Here is a 19,176-nt window from a genome sequence, read left to right as displayed (position 1 = left end):
TGCCCTGATTTTGAAATACTGCTGAACTACTTGTTCCTGAAATATAATTACTGAGATCATATTGACCTTTCATTAGATTTGTTTTCTGATGCAGTTCTGACCATAGATTTCAACCACTCTGGGAACTTCCAGGATACAAAGTCCTTTCATTGTCACAGACTGGCAACTCATCCATAATTTAGAGAGTTGTCCAAGGTACTGAGAGTTTGAATGATTTTCCTGTTGTCTCATGGCAACAGCCAAATATGTGTCTGAAAAAGGACCAGAACCTAGGTCTTCCCAACTCCAAGGCTAGGTAGCCCTCATTTCACTACAGCATACTGCCTCTTTCTGCGTACTGCATTTGGATTAATCATGATTTTCTATAACAATGTTAAGTAACGTAGTGAACAAAATCAGAAATCCTTTTGCATCCCAAGTTTTCCTTGAGCTCCTTCATTCCACATTTCCCAAATTCTATCTTTCCCCTATGTATACATGCTTCATGTGTTTTCTAACCACAAACATTGGAAAGGATTTCTGATCTGTTACATTTGTATGGTACATAGTTATGGCATATTGCTGAAGAAAATGAAGCAACCAACAGAACTATTTAAAAAAAAACCAAATTTCCACACATGACTATTTATATAGTATTAAAATGTATTATGTGCAAAATCCATTCTTTATCATTGACACAAGGGAACACAGAATGTGCTGAAGGTTTCAGATATGTGACAAAATCAATGTAAAAAAAAGGTACAGATCCTTCCAAGTAATAGACAGCTACAAATCTTTACATGTAGCAGAGTTTTCTTGTAACTACTTGGATTGTACACTGACAGAAGAACCATAACTGCACTCTTAAACAGGTCTTACGAGCATATGCAAATTTAATTTCAATGTACATTTTTGTAACTCAAAGGGATTTTTGCGATGGCTTTCTAGGTAGCCTTTTTCTCCTAAACAGCATCAATCAGTATGTGTCCTTATTTTCAACTCAGAACAATTTGATGCTGTTAGCTTTGATTTACTGGGACAGAACATTAGTGTTATCATTGATTTTCTTGGTTGGTTTCTGAAAATTCTTTATGAAAGTAAATTACATTCGAGATGGATATTGCCAAGTCACAACGCATATTTACAGTACTTTAAACAGACATGATTCCTTCCATCTCCTTCCCCCACATTCTGTAAGGAGCCTGAACCAGCAGACTAACATTCATTCCTAGGTTATGTTCTATACATTCTCCCTCTTTCTTTCTCTACATTCAGTTCTTCCATTACTCCCAGCATCATTTGTTGGTAAAAAACAAAACAAAACAAAACAAAACATATTGTGCATGAACAAAACTCAAGATAACAGTACATCAGACTTATCTACAGGCATTCAGAGGCCAGTGTCAGTGATACAAGTTGCTTAAAGAAACCCAGCAGTCTCTCCTTTAAAAAAATTGTCCAAATGTCCAGTTATAGAAAAGAGGAACTTCTTAATGCAATACTCTAAAACCAGCAAGAGATTTATTTTTTGTATATTAAATGTTAAAAATCACATGCATAATTATAGAATATTTTATAGTTACAAAAATATTTTAAAAACCAACCCTGACAGTTTACCTGCAACTGCTATAAAAATTTCTATGAAATATAAAAACAGAGGCTTTTTATAAAAAAAAAAAATTAGTTGTAGGAAAGGATGATGCAACCATCCACAGAACTGTGAGAGTTAATTGATGCACTGCATCGGACAGTCTTGTCAAACACCTGCTGGTGAAATCAAGAGAGTACTAGCCTAGACAACAACAAATTTATCCAGCATATACACATATGCTTACATCAAAATAAACCTGTCTAAAGGGTAGATAGAAAATAGACCTCACGATGCTGTGGAAATCAAGTGTCTGAAGGACACTGAAGGAGAAATCCTAACATTCCAAGAAACTCAGCTTGCTTTGCTTGCATACAGTGTAGCTGAAGGTAATCACAGCCACCACCACTGTATGCCTATTCACAATAAGCACTACTCACAGCTTGGCCACTAAGCAAGAGACTGGACACTACTCACAGCTTGGCCATTGAGCAAGAGACTGGAGCCTGCCTTTCTGAACCTCAGGCATGTGGCTGCCAAGAAAGTGACATTCCCAACAATAGCTCATGTGTACTACTGGGAAGAACCCTGCGATCTTCTATGATGTGGGGACGTTTACTTCTTCATTGTTTGGGAAAATGACTCCATATGGATCACTCTTGATTCGCTTGTAGACAAAATGGAAGACGTGAGGTTGTGGCCGACTGTGCAATTCGGCCTTGATTTTCTGGGGGTAAGTGTCTTCTGCCAGCTGCTGCCAAGTTTCATCCACGAAAAGAAAGAGGCTGTACTCCTCAGGGTCCTGTACTTTAAACTTTTCCGCACAGAGTTGGCACACATCCTCAGTAGTAATATAGGGCCTCACCAATAAGGTCTTTCCTGTGCAACCACTGTTAACCTCCTGGAAGGCAACTCGGAGGTAATTCTGTAGCATGAAAAAACAAACAAGCAGAAACAAAATCAGTTCAGGTAGAGAACATCAATAGCCCATTTTCTTAGCTCCAATTGTACAAAGCAGTCATTAATCATTAGACTAAACCATATCATGGGATGTGAGTGAAATGAGTTTGAATGTCAAGATGTGCCTGAGAAGTTCTTTCTACCAGGTGAGCAATGCTTTTCAGAATTTCAGTGTCTGGGGAGAGAAAGTATTTCACTAGAAGGAAAAGTATTTCTGGGCACACTTATGGCCTCGGTTATTTCTTTCCCATATCAAAACCTTAATTTGTAAACAGAATCAACAAAGGCAGTGAGACATTTCAAGGCCCTGCTTGGTACTGAACTCCTCACTTGTCAGACACTTGGTGCCCAAGTTACAGGCCTGGGAACCTGTTCCTATGCTGCCGCTTTTCTTTTTTTTTAAACTTTTTTCCCCAAATTTAAGTGGGGACCTGAGGAAATACGTTTCTACTTTGTGTACATTATGGCATAAAGTATCATCTGCAAGCCTTCTTAAACTTTTTGTACTTATCTCATTTGATCTGAAAACAGTCCTATGGTGTAGACAAGACAGGTATAATTACTGTTCTGATTTTGCAGATGTGGAAACTGAGGTTTTGGAAACTTTAAGATATTCATCTAAAGTCCCAGGGCTAGAAATTTGCAAAAACTGAGACCAAAACCTAGTTCTTTTGCTCCATTTTACTTGGCCAAGTTACTTTCTATTTAATAATAACATAAGGCTTCTGGTCAGGCTTATTGCACTTTTCCATTTTCTCATGTAAAGCACACAAAAATCATCTGGAGGCCTGTAATGATTGCATATGTAATGTCAGTGAAGTCAAAAGGAGACTCTGTGGGAGAAGTGGGTGATTCCACAGAATACAAATTGTACATGCTGTGTTTCCAAAACCTCAGTTTCCACATCTGCAGAATCAGAATCATAATTATACCTGTCTTTTCTTCACCATAGGATTATCGTCAGATCAAATGAGATAACATTTGTGAGAGTTTTTTGAAAAATATAAAACATTATCTAAACACAGAAGTGGCATGCCACAGTGTCTGTAAAGCCGGCCTTCGAGACAAGAAGACCTGGACTCAAGTCTCACTTCTGATCGATACTGACTTTGTGACCTTGGTCAGGTCACTCATCCTCTGAGTGCCTCAAGTAACTCTCTAAGACTATAAGTTGCAGAGATTGTGTAGACCTACGTAAGGCAAGGGGATTTCTTTATTAGTCATAATCTCCATCAATGAAATCATAGGCCAGATCAGAGAAAAAAAGAAAGAGATTAGTAAATGTTTTGTACTACCATCCAGACTAGTTTGTTAACAAAACAATTTAGAGGTTGTAAAGTGCTGCTTTTGCATTGAACTTTTTCCTTGTTGAGCAAGCTAAATCATCAAAACAGCTATTTTAAATCTAAAGTTTCACAGTCTCCAAATCATATTTGACTTCTCCAGGCTGAAGATGCTTTTCAAAGAATGGCAGGCTCTTCAGCTTCTCTGTCTGACAAAGAGCCGTGAAAGACAATTATAGGGAAGAAACACCAGATAATGAGAGTAGCGCTAAAGGCCGGGAATACATATGGGGAGGGGGAGGGAGCTTTACTCAATTCCTCTCTTCTTCTCTATGAAAGACATATGTCTTACAAGATGTAATCCCAGGAAGAAGAACATATTGCAAGATCGTGAGTGTGTTTCTTAAGTCATCAGACATTTGGAGCATTTCTTTTTGCGACCCTCAGGGGAAAAGATGTAGCCTTCCTTTTCAAATTCACGTGCCTGTTAAGAAATTTCTTAGAAGACAATTTTGGTATTTAACTTGCTGATCTTGACTATTAAAGGAGAGCCAACTCTGATCAAAAGTGAACTCTCAGCTATTTTAAGAGGGAGGGCAGGTCTAAAAAAAGAAAAAATAAGTGGGGCAAGAAGCCAGGGAAACAGACGGACAAAAATCTTTCATTCAGTTCAGTTCCATTCCTTAGTCTAATTTAGACGGAGCAGGGATAAATACAAATACCACCCCCTTAGGGAATTCTAGAATTCAAACTAAATCTCAAAAATACATTATGTCTGTATCTTTATAGCAGATTAAAAGTCAAAAGTTGACTCCCTCTTCCTTCCCCTTCTTTCAACATTAATTCCTCTCTTCCATTTTAATGCCCATGTTACCAGTTTGTTGTTTATGAAAAAAAATTCTAAACTAAACAAAAAGCCCAGTTTGCCCTTGATAATGGAAAATCCTAAACTGGAGACTGTAAGAAAATCTGGGGAAGGAGGTGTCTCAGGAACTCCCTCATCTATTTCCCATCACAGCTGCAACCACAGCTGTTACTCCCCCAACATCACCAACATATTAGGAAACTAGTCTAAGGTGTGGGAAGGCAAGGTGAGGAGCAATCACAGCCTGCTGCCAGCTCAAAGAGAGGGGATGGCAAAAGTGACTAAGTTTAGGTGCTGGCACCTTCAGAGACCTATCCCATCCCTCACGCACTGTAGGTGCCTCACTCAGTCTGCTCTTCAGCTAACACCCCAAATGAACCAAATTCTGCCTTAGCTTGACTTAATTTTTAAGTGAAGCAAACCCAGTATTTTATTTTTAACAAAGAAGGAAAGAGAGAAGTGAAACTCAAAGAGAGAGGGTAGCTTCAAATACTTCTTCCCTCTTGGGCATTTTAACAAAAGCCGGAAACACATGGAATTTAATTTCCAATGTACTGTGTGAGCCAAGCCCTGATTTAACACTGGCTGCCTCCCTAGTGGGCTGAAAATGAGACAGATAAGTAATCTATTTTCCTTCATCACCAGCCCCATACCTGGAAGTCATCAACAGAAGGGATGGTTCTATTCGTCGTTCTCCTCTTATGCCACTGCCTGAGGGTGTCTCTGGTCTCTGAGCTCAGCAGGCGAGCTGCTTGTTCCTCCTGGAAATTCTTTATTAAGGAAAGTGCTCCATAGGCACTGGTCAAGTAATAGCCTCCTGTGAAAGACAGCAATGGATGATAAAAATATATAAACTGCAACCAAAATGAGCACCCCCCCATTTCTTCGACAGTTCTCTTTACTCATATAAGTGGGGTATACAGGAGTTTGCCTCATTGAAAAGTTGCCCAGCAGAATCACTCACGACCACACACTTCTCTTGGTCACACAAGCCCCTTTTGGAAGGAGAAATGATTACTTATTCACTGGTTGTGGAATCACACATTCCCAAGAGTTGAAAGGGGCTAGAGAAGCCATCTAGTCTAACCTGGACTCAAGGGGTGTGGGAGTGTTTTAACAACTGGGTCTATAAAAATTCCTAATACAATTTTAAGTTTAATCTACATTATAATATTTTCTCCACTATTTTCTTAAGTCTAGATGTCAACAAAGCAACAAATCAAACCTTGATTTGTGACATTTGCTGATTTTTTTGGCCTAAACGTTCACACTGAAAGAGCCAGTTTAAGCTGGCTTCAGTAGACCCCTGTCCATACCTGAGCTAAGAGTCATAACAACAGGGCTAGCGCTTTCTCTGCACTCTTTTTCAGACTCTGGCAGCTCTTCCTGCTTGTATATTGTACTGTATTGTAAATTAAATGTTATTTTTTATCAGTAGGTATTTAATAAAAGATGTGCTAGATCTTGTATAATTGATATATTGACTCACCTCAAGGAATGGGGCAGGGAGAGCAAGGAAGGAGAGAATTCGGAACTCAAAATTTTTATAAATTAATGTTAAAATAAAAAAATGTAATTGGGAAATGCTTAATGAAATAAATAAAAATCTCATTCCCCCAAAATAACTTAACTCTAGACTTCCCTATTCTGGTGATAGCCCCATTCATTATTGTGGTCACCCAGGCTCAAAACCTCAGCTATTTTTAAGGTCTTTCTTTCCTGTTTCCCTCCCACTCAACCCTAATTTGGTCACCAAATCCCATCATTTCTGCCTCCAGAAGCACTCTCAAAGCTATCCTTTCTTTTCTGTTCTCATTTCCCGCTACCTTAGTTTTTGCCCTCATGATCTATTTCTTGACAACCGTCTCCCTGGCTCCATTACTTACAACCTCCAATCCTACATATTTCAGATTCATCTTCCCAAAGACACATTAGACTGTCCTGTTTAAAACCTTTCTCTAGCTCCAAGTCACCTGCCAAATGAAATTATCTGTACTTTCCAAATGTACCAACCTTCAAGGGTTTGAAGTCAGGGAACCCGAACAAATTCCAGCTTGATTACTGTCTGCTACCTTCATGATCTTTGGTAAGCTACTTAAACTTTCTGGGTCTGTTTCCTCATTTCTAAACTGAAGAGCTTGGATGAGATGTTCTCTGCAGTTTCCTCTTGCTCTAACTTCTCATGGAAGCCTATCCAGATCCACCTCAATTTGAGCTGATTATTTCCAGTTTACTTTGTATAGAGCTTGTTTGTGCATACTTGTTTGCATTTGTCTCCCCCACTAGATCGTGAATTCCTTGAGATGGGGAACTGTCTTCTGCCTTTGTTTGCATCCCCAGTGTTCAGCACCATGCCTGGTTCAAAATAGGTGCTGTTTACTATGTGTCTCTGACTTACAATTCCATGATTTTTTCCCTCTCTCATGTACCCCTTGTCATTCCTTAAGCAAGCTTTCCTGCTTGCTCATGCCATTCCCTATGCCTAGAATGCTCCTCTTTTCTTCTCTGCCTGCCCATCAAAATACATCCCCCTCTCAAGTCCCAGCTGTTACCTCTTCCATGAAGTCATTCCTGATCCTCTGAGCTAGAAGTGATTTCTCGTTCCTCTTAACTATTGCAATACTATGCATTTCTTTTGTATTCTATCCTGCCTTGTATCAGTTGCAGTTTTTTGTTTTGTTTTATTTTGGGGGTGGGGACTATATGCCTTGATAGATCCCTTTTGCGTAACATTCTGAAGTTTACAGTAATTCTGCATGTTAGGTAACATCTTATTTCCACCACCGGGATGAAAGATCTTTGAAGGTGAGGATCCTAACTTATTATTTTACTCCCTCCCCACTCCCCCAGCTCTAGGCCAGTGTCATCCATAAATGGTGCTTTAATAAAGGCAACAGAGACTGAGCCCCATCTCCTAAAGTGACCAGCACAGTGTCCTGCACACAGTAAGTACTCAAGAACAGTGAGTGAATCAGAAGGACCACATGGCACAGACCAACAAAGCTCTAGGAGTCCAGAGGATGAAGAAATGAGTGTGGGCTGTAGTAACCAGGAAAGACTTTGTGGAGAGGGTGGAACTTGAACTAGACCTTGAACCAGACTTTGGGTTTAGGGAAGTCAATAGGGTGGAGAGAAGCTGTTTTTCCCTCATGAAAAGTTTTTTTAAACTTCAAAACTTATCCAAGGAACAAAGGGGGATAATACAGCACAAAGGAACTAAGTTTGAAAAGCTTAAAAACAAAAAGGTTATAATTTCAGCAAAACTACTACCCTGACATTAGAATGTATTTTAAAAGGGATTTTTTTCACATGATATCTTTTCAATAAAAGTTCAGACATGCTTAATCAGCAGGAAAGAATTGTAGTCTGCTGCCCAACAAACTAATGAAAGGTTTAGCTTTGCAATATAAAGATTAGGATGAGTAATTCATGACCAGTGGCCAGCAGCCTTGAGCTCAAGCCTCTATTTTAAAGGAACTCTTGCTGTCTACAGTGGCTTCAACTAACTGCTCCTATACTTTAACCAAAATGAATCAGACAGCACAAGGGAGGGTAGCAGAAAGGTAGAAAGATAATGAAATGTTACTAGGAGGAAAGATGGGAGAGACAGACCCCAGATGAACAGGATACACTTTAGTAAAAGCACCCTCTAATTTTCTTCTCTTTCCAATTACTTCAACCCCCAATTTGAATACAGGAAAATAAATAAGAGACATAAATGTCCTTAAAAAAGAGAATGGCAATTTCCTTAGTGAATCTTTATTTTTTCACACACTACCCCCAACTGCACAAGAATCTCACTTTCCAAACAAACATTTTGAAGGCTACCCACTCCACACCCCCTAACTTGGCACTGTATTGTAGTAATGAAGTGGGAGAAGAAAGGAAATGGAATCATAGAAATTACTGTGTCTTTCTTTTAGTCCCTAGAGACAAATCCACATAGCTTTTTCCTGTCCAAAAAGGGAGGGAAGATGAAAACAGTGAGGGGAAGTCTCTTCATCATTCATCCCTGAATTTCTGATTCCAAAGTTACAAGTACTATTTGGGGTTGGGAGAAACAGGTGAAAGCCAGGTCAAGAGGAAGAAAGAGGCTCAGTATTAGCTGTGGAACAGGAACTAAAGATATTTATTACTAAGTCTGAATCAGTATAGGATGACTTCTTGCTCTCATCCTACTGTTAGGGTTAGCTATGGGTGAAGTGAAATAATTAGAAGGTTGTAGAAGAGGAGGAGTCCCACTTAAACCAAAATCAAAGGCTGCTTTCCAGCTTTAACTGCTTGAATTTGTGAATGTGTTTTGGAGGGTGGGAAGGAGCAAGCACATTTTGCAATGATGACAGATGCTATTGGCCCTTTTGGGCCTGGTCTATTTTCAGTGGCCCTTCAGTGCTGGTGTGACACATTTCCTAGCTACTGTGGAAGAATGTCGACATCTTTCCTTAACCAACCCAAAGCAAACCTCATTGTCACAAAGAACACCCTTTTAAAAACCACAGAGAACACCACATGGTTCTGAACTACACATATAGATAGAATTGAAATGGCTAGAGTAGAAACCTACCTGATTTCTGATCACTTACTAAAGACAGTACCAAATCAAGCTTTAGCGGTTACAAATCAATGAATTCAGGTTTTCAGGTGGTCCCTGTTTTAACTGTAAGATACCCAATCAATGTATAAGTGGGAATCCTATTCTGTCTAGGGTGAGGAGAATGCAGGAAGAAAATTGAATGGCCAGGAATATTTCTCCTGGTAGAAATAAGTAACTTACTTTAAAGCAAGGGTTCTTAACCTGGGATGTGTGAATGTGTTTTTAAACAATTTTTCTGATAGCTGTATTTCAATATAACTGGTTTGCTTTGTAATTCTATATATTTTATTTTGGGCATTTAAAAACATTACTGTAAGAAAGTGTATCTAGACTTCAGATTACTGAAAAAGTTCATAACAAAAAATGAAATTAAATACTTGTGCTCTAAAAGATGATCCTAATTTCTTCCTCATATCAAGCCCTGTTATTCTCTATTTTCTGCAAAGTATTTTCCCTTAATACAAAATATAGTAAGCCATCATGATTTAAAGAGCACCATCCCAAATGACTTTGTTAACAAGTTTTTACCTTCTCCATGCAACAGTGATGGATCTAACAGCTCCATCATGTACTCAATTTCTGTATCCAGTTCAAGCATGTCACATTGTGCTATTACATAGGTCAACACTGGTAAGAAGTCATCTGCACCATACATCCTCCCTAGGATGGGGAAGGAAGACAAAGAGAAAATCATTACCAAAGGTCATTTTTCCCCCTCAAAATGTATATGCTGCATATTGATTTTAATAGACTAATGTCATTTTGGGGAACTATTCCATTTATGTATTTGGTGATGGGTGTTTCTGAAATTCTCTGGAATTATTACACCCACACACATACCCACCCACCCACATATACACACAGAGTCTATATTCCCATCAGCTACTATTGCAATCCACAAATTTCACCAGGAGATTCTACAAGTGAATTAAAAAACATAAAAATGTGTTTTCTTTCTTCTAGGAATCTCAATTGAAAAGTTTTCTGGACTAACTTCATTCTATCAGAGAGAACATTCTGTATGACAGAAAACATAGCTGAGGGCTCTTTCTGCATATAAAACAGATAGGGTCCCATTTCTGTGAACTCTGACAATTATCACAGAGTCTTTAACATAATATGTGTTAGATAAATTCGTGTTAAATTGAAGAATGACACTTAGAGTTGAAGAGTCATGTAGATCAACTCCTATATTTTAAGGATGAAGAAACCAAAGTCCAAGGCTACAAAGCATAAGTAGCAGAATATGGATCTGAATCCATTCTGACTCCAAATACATTATTCCTTTCAATGCACCAAGACAGCTTTATTTATACACTTGATCTGGATAGTTGATATAGATGTCTATGTAATCTTTAGATATCTTTTCTTTAGAAGATCTCATATTATCACAAAATATTATTAATAACAACTAATACTAGATAGGCAATTTGGTGTAGTGGATGGAGTGGTTGGTCTAGGAGTAAGGAAGACTTGGCTTCAAATTATACACGGGGCTCTTGCTGGCTGTGTGACTATATGAACGTCACTTTACCTCTCTAGGCCTGAAGGACCTCCTTACAAAGTCTTGAGGCTACTAGTTGGAGCAGTGGATAGAGCACTGTGTCTGGAGTCAGGAAGAGCTGAGTTCAAATCCAGCCTCAGACACCTACTAACTGTGATCCTGGGCAAGTTGGTTAACCTCTGTTTGCCTCAGTTTTCTCAAATGTAAAATAGGTGATAATAGCACCTACCTCCCAGGGTTGTTATGAGGATCAAATGAGATCCTTGTAAAGCACTTAACAGTGCTGGCATAGAGAGGCACTTAATAGATGCCTGTTTCCATCTCTCCTTTCCATCTACTAAGTTATGGATAGGTTATGATTTACGTTCATGGAGATTCTGGATGATGACATTTATAAAGTAAGTAATCTTTATAATGACATTTAATACTTTCAACAACTCCATGGGTTGTACACAGTTATTCCCATTTCATATTTATTTAATATTTTAGTTTTCAGCATTGATTTTCACAAGAGTTTGAATTACACATTTTCTTCCCATTTCTACCCTCCCCCCCACTCCAAGATGGCATGTATTCTGATTGCCCCATTCCTCAGTCAGCCCTCCCTTCTGTCATCCCATTCCCCCCCATCCCCTTTTCCCTTACTTTCTTTTAGGGCAAGATAGATTTCTATGCCCCACTGCCTGTATATCTTATTTCCTAGTTGCATGCAAAAACTTTTTTTATTTGAACATCTGCTTTTAAAACTTTGAGTTCCAAATTCTCTCCCCTCTTCCCTCCCCACCCACCCTCCCTAAGAAGGCAAGCAATTCAACATAAGCCACATGTGTATCATTATGCAAAACCCTTCCACAATACTCATGTTGTGAAAGATTAACTATATTTGCTCCTTCCTATCCTATCCCCCTTTATTCAGTTTTCTCCCTTGACCCTGTCCCTTTTGAAAAGTGTTTGTCTTTGATTACCTCCTCCCCCTATCTGCCCTCCCTTCTATCATTCCCCCTTTTTTTATCTCCTTCCTCCTTTCCTGTGGGGTAATATACCCAATTGAGTGTGTATGTTATTCCCTCCTGAGGGCAAATCCTATGTTATTCCCATTTTAAAGATGAAGAAACTGAGGGCCAAAAAAAAAAAAAATAGGCAGCGTGCTCAGGGTCACAAAACAAATAGTGGCAGAGCCAGAATGCAACCTTTTATTATGTTCTGGCCAAGAATCACACATTTATGTTTTCTAATGTCATCTGGGTCCTCATTGCTATCAGACAATCCTTATGTGCTATTATGATTAACTATTATTATCTAAATCGCCTTCTCTTGACCCAAGCTCCTAGTGTTACCCTCATCTAGCTCTCAGTAAGGTATCCCACATTCTGTTTTTCTGATAAAAGAGATCATCCACTGTAAACTCTCTTATCTCTCCTACTCCATACCACAAAACCTGTTTATATCTTCACCCCTCCACCTATCCTTTGCTCCATTTTTAGAGGAAAAGGTGGCTCTTCTCCTACCCAAGGGGGAGCCCTCTCTACCTGTGTACCTTCCTGTTAACACATGCCCAGTTCTTTTCCTTAAAAAAAAAAAGACAAAAAAATCATAAACCTTCACCTTCCTTCACTGTTCCCTCAAAACATAGCCCTACACCTTTCACTGACAAATTATTAGAGTAGTCTATACTCATCGCTTCTGTTTCCTTATAACTAACTTACTTCTCATACCTTGCAACCTGGCTTCTGACCCTAATTTACTGACATTGGTCTCTCCAAGTTATCCATGTCTTAACTGCTAAACTTAATGGCTCTTTTCTTATTTCTTTTATCATTTCTGTGGATTTTTGATGGTATTGATCTTCCTTTTCTTCCTGTATACTCTTTCCTTGACTTTCATATATGGCTTTTTTTCTTATTCTAGTTTTCTTCATATCTGACTAATTTGTCTCAGTCTCCTTTACTAGAACATCACTCACCTACTGTCTCATAAGTATGTACACCTTTACCCCCCCACCCCGCTCCTCCCCTGCCCAGCTCAGTTCTCTATTCTTTTATGTACATTATCTCTTTTGGTGATGACATCTGCTCTGATGGATTCAATTTTCATCTTTGTGCAGGTGGCTCCCAAATCTACATATCTATCCCTAATACATCTACCGAACTCCAGTTCTACAGTGCTAACTGCCTGTAGGACATCCATACCTGGACGTCCCATCAACCTTCCCACACTAAACTCGTCTTAAAGTAGACATCATTTTCCTTCCCTAACCTCATCTCCTTTCAAACTACTACCATTCCAGTGACACAGGTTTGTAACCCTGGAACAACCCCTCTCACATTCCCCATATCCAACCATTTGCCAAGTCTTTCCCATTCTGCCTCTGAAACATCTCTCCTATTCATTTCCTTTTCCTTACTCACTTCCAAGGCTATCACCTTAGTTTAGGTCCATGTCACCCCTTGCCTGGTCCCCTAATTACATTTATTCTTTTCTCCATTATACCTTCCATAAAGTTGTCAAGTCTTCCTAAGTCATAGGTCTGACCATGTTATTTCTCTGCTAAAACCGAACCAAAGCGAAGTCTTAAATGCTTCTGTATTGCCTAGAGTATAAAGGGCAGATTCCTCAGATTGGTATATTCTGAATAGAACCTACCTTTTCCAGCTTTCGTTTTTCCTTCTACCAACCAAACTGGACACTAGCACAAACAATCCTGTCTCCTGTTTCCATGATTTCACACAAGTTATTCTCCATGCCTAAAATGCACTATTTCTTTGTCAAATTGAGCTATAGAATCTCCACAATTAAGAAACCTTTTCTTCCTTTCAGGCTTAGCTCAAGTGCTAGCTTTTCCATGAAGCTATCCCTGATTTACTTGAATTTTAGTGTTTTTTCCTTGCTCAAGTTACCTTGTAATAAACTTATCGGTATACTTCTAATTGTTATAGCATCCTTGTAATACAGCCCACGTATGTTCCCTATTTCTTCTGCTTAAAGCAACTTCACTACGTAGAAGTTTTGTAATGATATTCAGAATGATATTACATATGTAAATCAGGGATCCATGGCTTTGTTCATCTTTACTAATAAGTAAAATGAAATGCGTCTAATTTTAGACCCAATGTAAGCGGTGTTGGAAAAAATCTTAATTTGCCCATTTTCCAACTTTGTAATTCATAGAAGGTGGTATCTAATTTCTTTGCCACAAAGAGAGTTAGCCAAGAAACAAAAGTTTCAGGTTGATATCCCTAAGTTCATTATTTCCTCTGAATTATATTTGTAGTTCATTTCTTTGAATATTGAGATACATGATTTTAAATAATTAAAACAAATGCTCATTTGACAAAATATTTTACTAAGGCATATTTTGGAAATTATATAGCTTTGATCTATGTACAGTCCTTACCTGAGTTATTCTCCATGACTGTGTAAATTAGTTTACAGACCCTCAGCAGCAGCATGACTTTCTTTTCAGGTGAATACATCTTTTGCATGGTCATGAATTTGACCTTGATTTTTTCGACATCTACAAAATCTGGAGTTGGGGCAAACACACCCAGGTCCTGAGGGCTCCTCTGTCGGACCAGCTGTAGGTTCTCTTTTAACTGCTTCCATGAACCATCAGCAGTATGGAAATCCTTTAGCATGGCTTCCACATGGCTCTTCAAAGGTTTTAGAATACACTTGTGCATGGCCTTCTCCAGCACGACATCTGCAGAAGAAAATGCAGAGAAGATCAGTTTCATGGTCTCAAAAAGGAAGAGATGCCACACTATAGGGCTCTAGCAGAGACAGCTAAAACTTTTTCCATTAACAGGTAGAAACTAAACATTCTCACACAGTATTTACTAATAGACTAAACGTATTTAGTAAATACATTTTAAATGCACTCTTTTTTGTGGGGGGAGGCCATCGGGGTTACAGCTGGTAAGTGGCTGGGGCCAGATTTGAACTCAGGTACTCCTGACTCCAGTGCTAGTACTCTATCCACTGGGCCACCTCTAAATGTATTTTCAAAGTGAAATGAAAGATGAAAATAAATGCATTTGGAACTTAGATTATACTAGATGCTATGGGGATATATTCTATTTACAGCCAGGAAGTCCCTGAAAGCAAAGGAGATGATACATTTTTTGTTCTCTATCATTTTAGAGTTCACGCATACCCCACATAACATCTCACAAGACCTTTTCACAATCTCATTAATGCAGTATAACTGTACCTACTATCAAGACTATAAAACCATATGGTACTGTTTGGACAATCATCCATTTACAACACTGGTCCTTTGGAAATAACTGTTCCCTATACTGCTGTTTTACCTAATACTGTTCCCATGAAATCATTTGACAACAGCAGATAGAGTATCTGACCATAAAACAGCTCTCTCACTCAGGCAGCAGAATGATGATACTAAAAACATAGTAGGTGTCATATAAAATACTTATTCCCTTCCCCTACCTCACCTCGCCCCAAGTCTCTGGACTCCAAATTTAGTCCTCTTTCCACTATACCATGTGGCTTCCTTAAAGTCTAATTTATGTAATTTCAGGAGCTTAAGTTATAATATTCTATTAACTTGATTCCCCACAAAGTTGTGCCTCAGGCCACAGTATATAAGCCAATAGTATTAATATGAATTATTCCCACAAGATCACATTTGGTTGTTCTAGCTAGTGACTCTAACAACAGAGAAAGGAGGTGGACTAGAAGGCTTGACTAAGATGTCCAGTGTTTCTACGCTGCTAATTCAACTGGCCTCAGCTCTTTTTGTAAACCCCATTGCTCAATTCATAAAGCCTGAATGCAAACATTTTATTTTGAAAGTCAGCTTGTTCTCTTCATCCTGGGAATAGCTGTTGAAAATCACAAGTCCCCATGTTTGTGAAAGACTAAATACTATTTTTTAAAAAATCATCAGATTTAATATAATTTGACTATATTTATTGGGCAGTATTGGAAAATAATTTTGTTTTTGCTTCAGGAAATGTGAGTTTTATCATTTTAGTGGGGAGGGGGAACAGAAAAACAGACAAGACCACAAGAAAATGGTAAGAATGTTTTTCTCTGATTCTCTCCTCTTGAAAGCACAAAGCCTCACACTTTAATGTTTTTTCTTACCTCTAATATCTGGACACCAACATTTGTATTCCGTCAATGTATTTCAACGCCCAAAGTGTTCCTTGGCCAAATTGGTTTGGGGAAATACTAAACTAACAGAGATGGGACCTAATCAATAGGACTGATAAAAAGAGATAACACATATGGTTTTGTGAAATTTAAACTAAATGACCACAAGATTAATTCAAGAAATCACCCCAAAACTGAAGTAAAAACATTGACCACAGTTACTTTTTACTTTTTTAACTTAAGTTCTAACTTAGTGTTCTTTGGGTCTCTTGCTTACACCTGAGAACAAACTTTTCTCCTCCCAGTCTCAGAGGATATCCAACTTGAGAAAAGTAGGTCTATATATTATAAACCCTAGTGTTTGACATTAAAGATAAGCAGTTATTATAATTTTTTAAAAAATCCAAACTTTCCTCCTGACTTTATTAATGATCTATAGGTACTCCAGGCTATCACTGGTACCACCTTTATTAATCTCACTTTCCCCCCCAGCTGACTGTACTTAGTATTTCTTACCATATCTTAAGATTTACTTGATAACAATTATTTTAACAAAAAACTGAAATGTTTTTAAGGAAAAAGTTTTGGTAAGGAAAAAGTCATCATAGGGTTGAATAATAATATAACAATGCCTTCTATAGTTAAAAGAAACTGCTTGTTTATGGTTTTAACGTTCATTCATTCTTATAATGCTAATCAACCCATGTGATCGCAGCCTCATCCAAGATGTTACAATGAAACTAATGGTTGTAACTTCACAGATATAAATAGATTAAGTCTATAAAAAATGAAACAAAAATAATTCACTCTGGTTTCAGGTTGACTACACTGCTTCTGTATTAACTGTGGTCTTGTTTACCTTCAAAAGGGAATTGAAAATATTTTGATAAATGATTGAAAGGCAGTCTAGTTTCCTGTTCATATTGCTGCTACATTGTCTAGTTGTTTTTCAGTCACATCTAACTCTTTGTGACCCTCTTTTGGGGTTTTTCTGGCAAAGGCACTGAAGCGGTTTGCCATTTCCTTCTCCAGCTCATTTTACAGATGAGGAAACTAAGGCAACCAGGGTTAAGTGATTTGCCCAAGGTCACAACTAGTAAATATCTACAGCTGGATTTGAACTCAGTATCCACCTACTGCTATGACCTATAATGAAACACTCTTCCGTGATTCTTCAAAATCTTCCCAATTACAGGTGCTAATGCAGAAGACCCAAAAGACCAACTCTCATTCAGCATCCTTCTAGTTCTTTCTTTTCTAGAAATCCCTCTCCTGGGTTTTTTTTGGGGGGTGGGGTGGGAAGTTGTCTTGCTCCCCACTCTAATCTACAAAAATTGGCTGTTTCTTGAAAGATGCTGAGCTTCCCTTTCTCAGACCTGTCTCCAAACAAAGGGATACACATATACCTACACATACACACGTGTGTAAATATAAAAAATATATATGTAATATGTATGCATATGTGTATATATAGTCACACATATACATATATACCCACACATATTTATAGGCGTAACCTTATTTGATCCTCAAAACAAACCTTAAAATAGGTCTTGGGGATGATTATCCCCATTTCATAGACAAAGAAACTCCCAAGTCACCTGTCTAAGGTCATGAAGCTAATAAGTTTTCTGAGGTGGGATCTGAACACCTAACTCCCAAGTCCAACACTTAATCTGCTATACCAAGCTGCTTCCTGCTACACACTAAGATGAAGTACATCTTTTCTCAAATAACCATTGTGCAAACTCCTATAGTTGTCCAGGCCCTTTTAATCATACTCTCTCCCCCAGCTTCCCAGACAAAATTATAATAAAGGTAGGTGTGTACATGTGGGGGCAAACATATAATTTTCCTGCTTATCTCCTTTCTGTGCTTGAGGTATAACTATAAAGTAAGGAGACTGACAGTCATGGGTCTTTCTGCCTCAAGGGATAAGTCTTTTTACATTAGTCACCCCAGAAGTTCCAAGACATGAGGGTTCCTTCTGTATATCACAGAGTCAGTACATTAGAAGTATCCAGGAAGGAAAGACACAAGTTTATTGAACTTGTTCCATTTGCAGGCCTTCATCATCTTACCAAAGGGTCTGATGGCCAACTCAAGATTTTGTCTTTCTTCTTCAAATTGAGACCAATGGTCATGATTCATGAGTATTTTTACAGTAGAGAGCAAAACCTTCCAGGTACAGATGAGATATGACTGAGGATCATTCAACATAAATAGGGCCCCAAACCTAATATTTTGCAAACATAATGCTGATCCCACAGGAAATCTGAAAATAATGTTATCATACAATGTGTTCTTTAAACAGATTTTTATTTGCATTTTTGGCTTTTATATTGTTTCTATTCCTCCCCCTGCCCCCTACCCCAGCTCTTCTCAGAAAACCACCCCTTACAATAACTTTAAAAAAAAATGTGAGGAAGATAAAAACAAACCAGCAAGACAAATCAACATATTGAAAAATCCGACATATATGCAATGTTCCACACTTTCAGACTCCCATTTTCTCCAAGAAGGAAGGGAGGTGTCTTCTCGAACTTTTCTTAATGGGGTGAGTTCAAGCTGGAATCCACACGTTAGTTAGAGCCTGCTAATTTTCTCTGTGTGGACCATTGAACTGATTCTGATTTGAGGTAGGCTGATTTTGCAAAAGCTGGTGAAAGGCAGGTAGGAACAAACAAAAGGATTCAAATACTCCTCACTCTGATCTAATACGTGTGCAGAGTAAGAATTCTATGACTTCCCCCTAGCCCCCCCCCCCCCCAACCTCCCTGCCACTTAGAAAATATTCCTAGGAGTTAAAACAACCCAGCTCACCTTCTTGTTAAGAACAGCTACTATTTTATTTGAAGACTAAAATAGTCCAGGCTATGTCTCATAACTGACTCAGTTTACATGCAGACTATTTAAATAGGTCTGATCCCTCTGTGGGTGAGCCATTTTGCTTTGCTAATAAAAATAATAGCTAGCATTTATATATCACTCTAAGGTTTACAAAATGCTTTTCCAATATTATCTCATTTTATCCTCAACTCTGAGAGGCAGCTGCTATACAGATAAAGAAGTTGAAACAAAGGTTAGATGACTTGCCTAGGGTCACACAGCCATTTAAGTGTCTGGGGCTGGATCTAAACTCGGGTCTTCCTGATTCCAGGTCCAGCACTTACTGCCCTGCCTAGCTGCCTCTGTTCTTTTCTAGGACCTCATACACTTCTAAACTCTGCCATCCAACTTAATAATCCTTATTAATTAATCAAATAAATAAATTAACAAGGATTA

At 38.4% G+C, this 19,176-nt stretch overlaps 1 protein-coding gene across 3 annotated transcripts in view; it reads right to left on the bottom strand.

Annotated features, from left to right (window-relative positions):
- Positions 1 to 622: 622 nt before the first annotated feature.
- Positions 623 to 19,176, bottom strand: part of RIN2 (Ras and Rab interactor 2) — a 236,935-nt gene continuing 218,381 nt past the window's right edge. For 2 of the 3 annotated variants that reach the window (XM_036751604.1, XM_036751605.1), the window contains 4 exons: positions 14,168 to 14,473; positions 9,798 to 9,929; positions 5,329 to 5,492; positions 624 to 2,492 (listed from right to left, as the gene is read on the bottom strand). In XM_036751604.1, coding sequence (XP_036607499.1) covers positions 2,166 to 2,492; positions 5,329 to 5,492; positions 9,798 to 9,929; positions 14,168 to 14,473 — 929 coding nt within the window. In that variant the 3' untranslated portion in view covers positions 624 to 2,165. Of the gene's footprint in view, positions 2,493 to 5,328; positions 5,493 to 9,797; positions 9,930 to 14,167; positions 14,474 to 19,176 lie in introns of all 3 variants that reach the window. The other variant, XM_036751603.1, reaches the window with a different exon arrangement.

The sequence above is a fragment of the Trichosurus vulpecula genome, chromosome 3 (assembly GCF_011100635.1).
Source record: "Trichosurus vulpecula isolate mTriVul1 chromosome 3, mTriVul1.pri, whole genome shotgun sequence".
NCBI classification, from domain to species: Eukaryota; Metazoa; Chordata; class Mammalia; order Diprotodontia; family Phalangeridae; genus Trichosurus; species Trichosurus vulpecula.
Note: the sequence above shows the minus strand (reverse complement) of the source record. Positions and strands in the feature narration are given on the sequence as shown.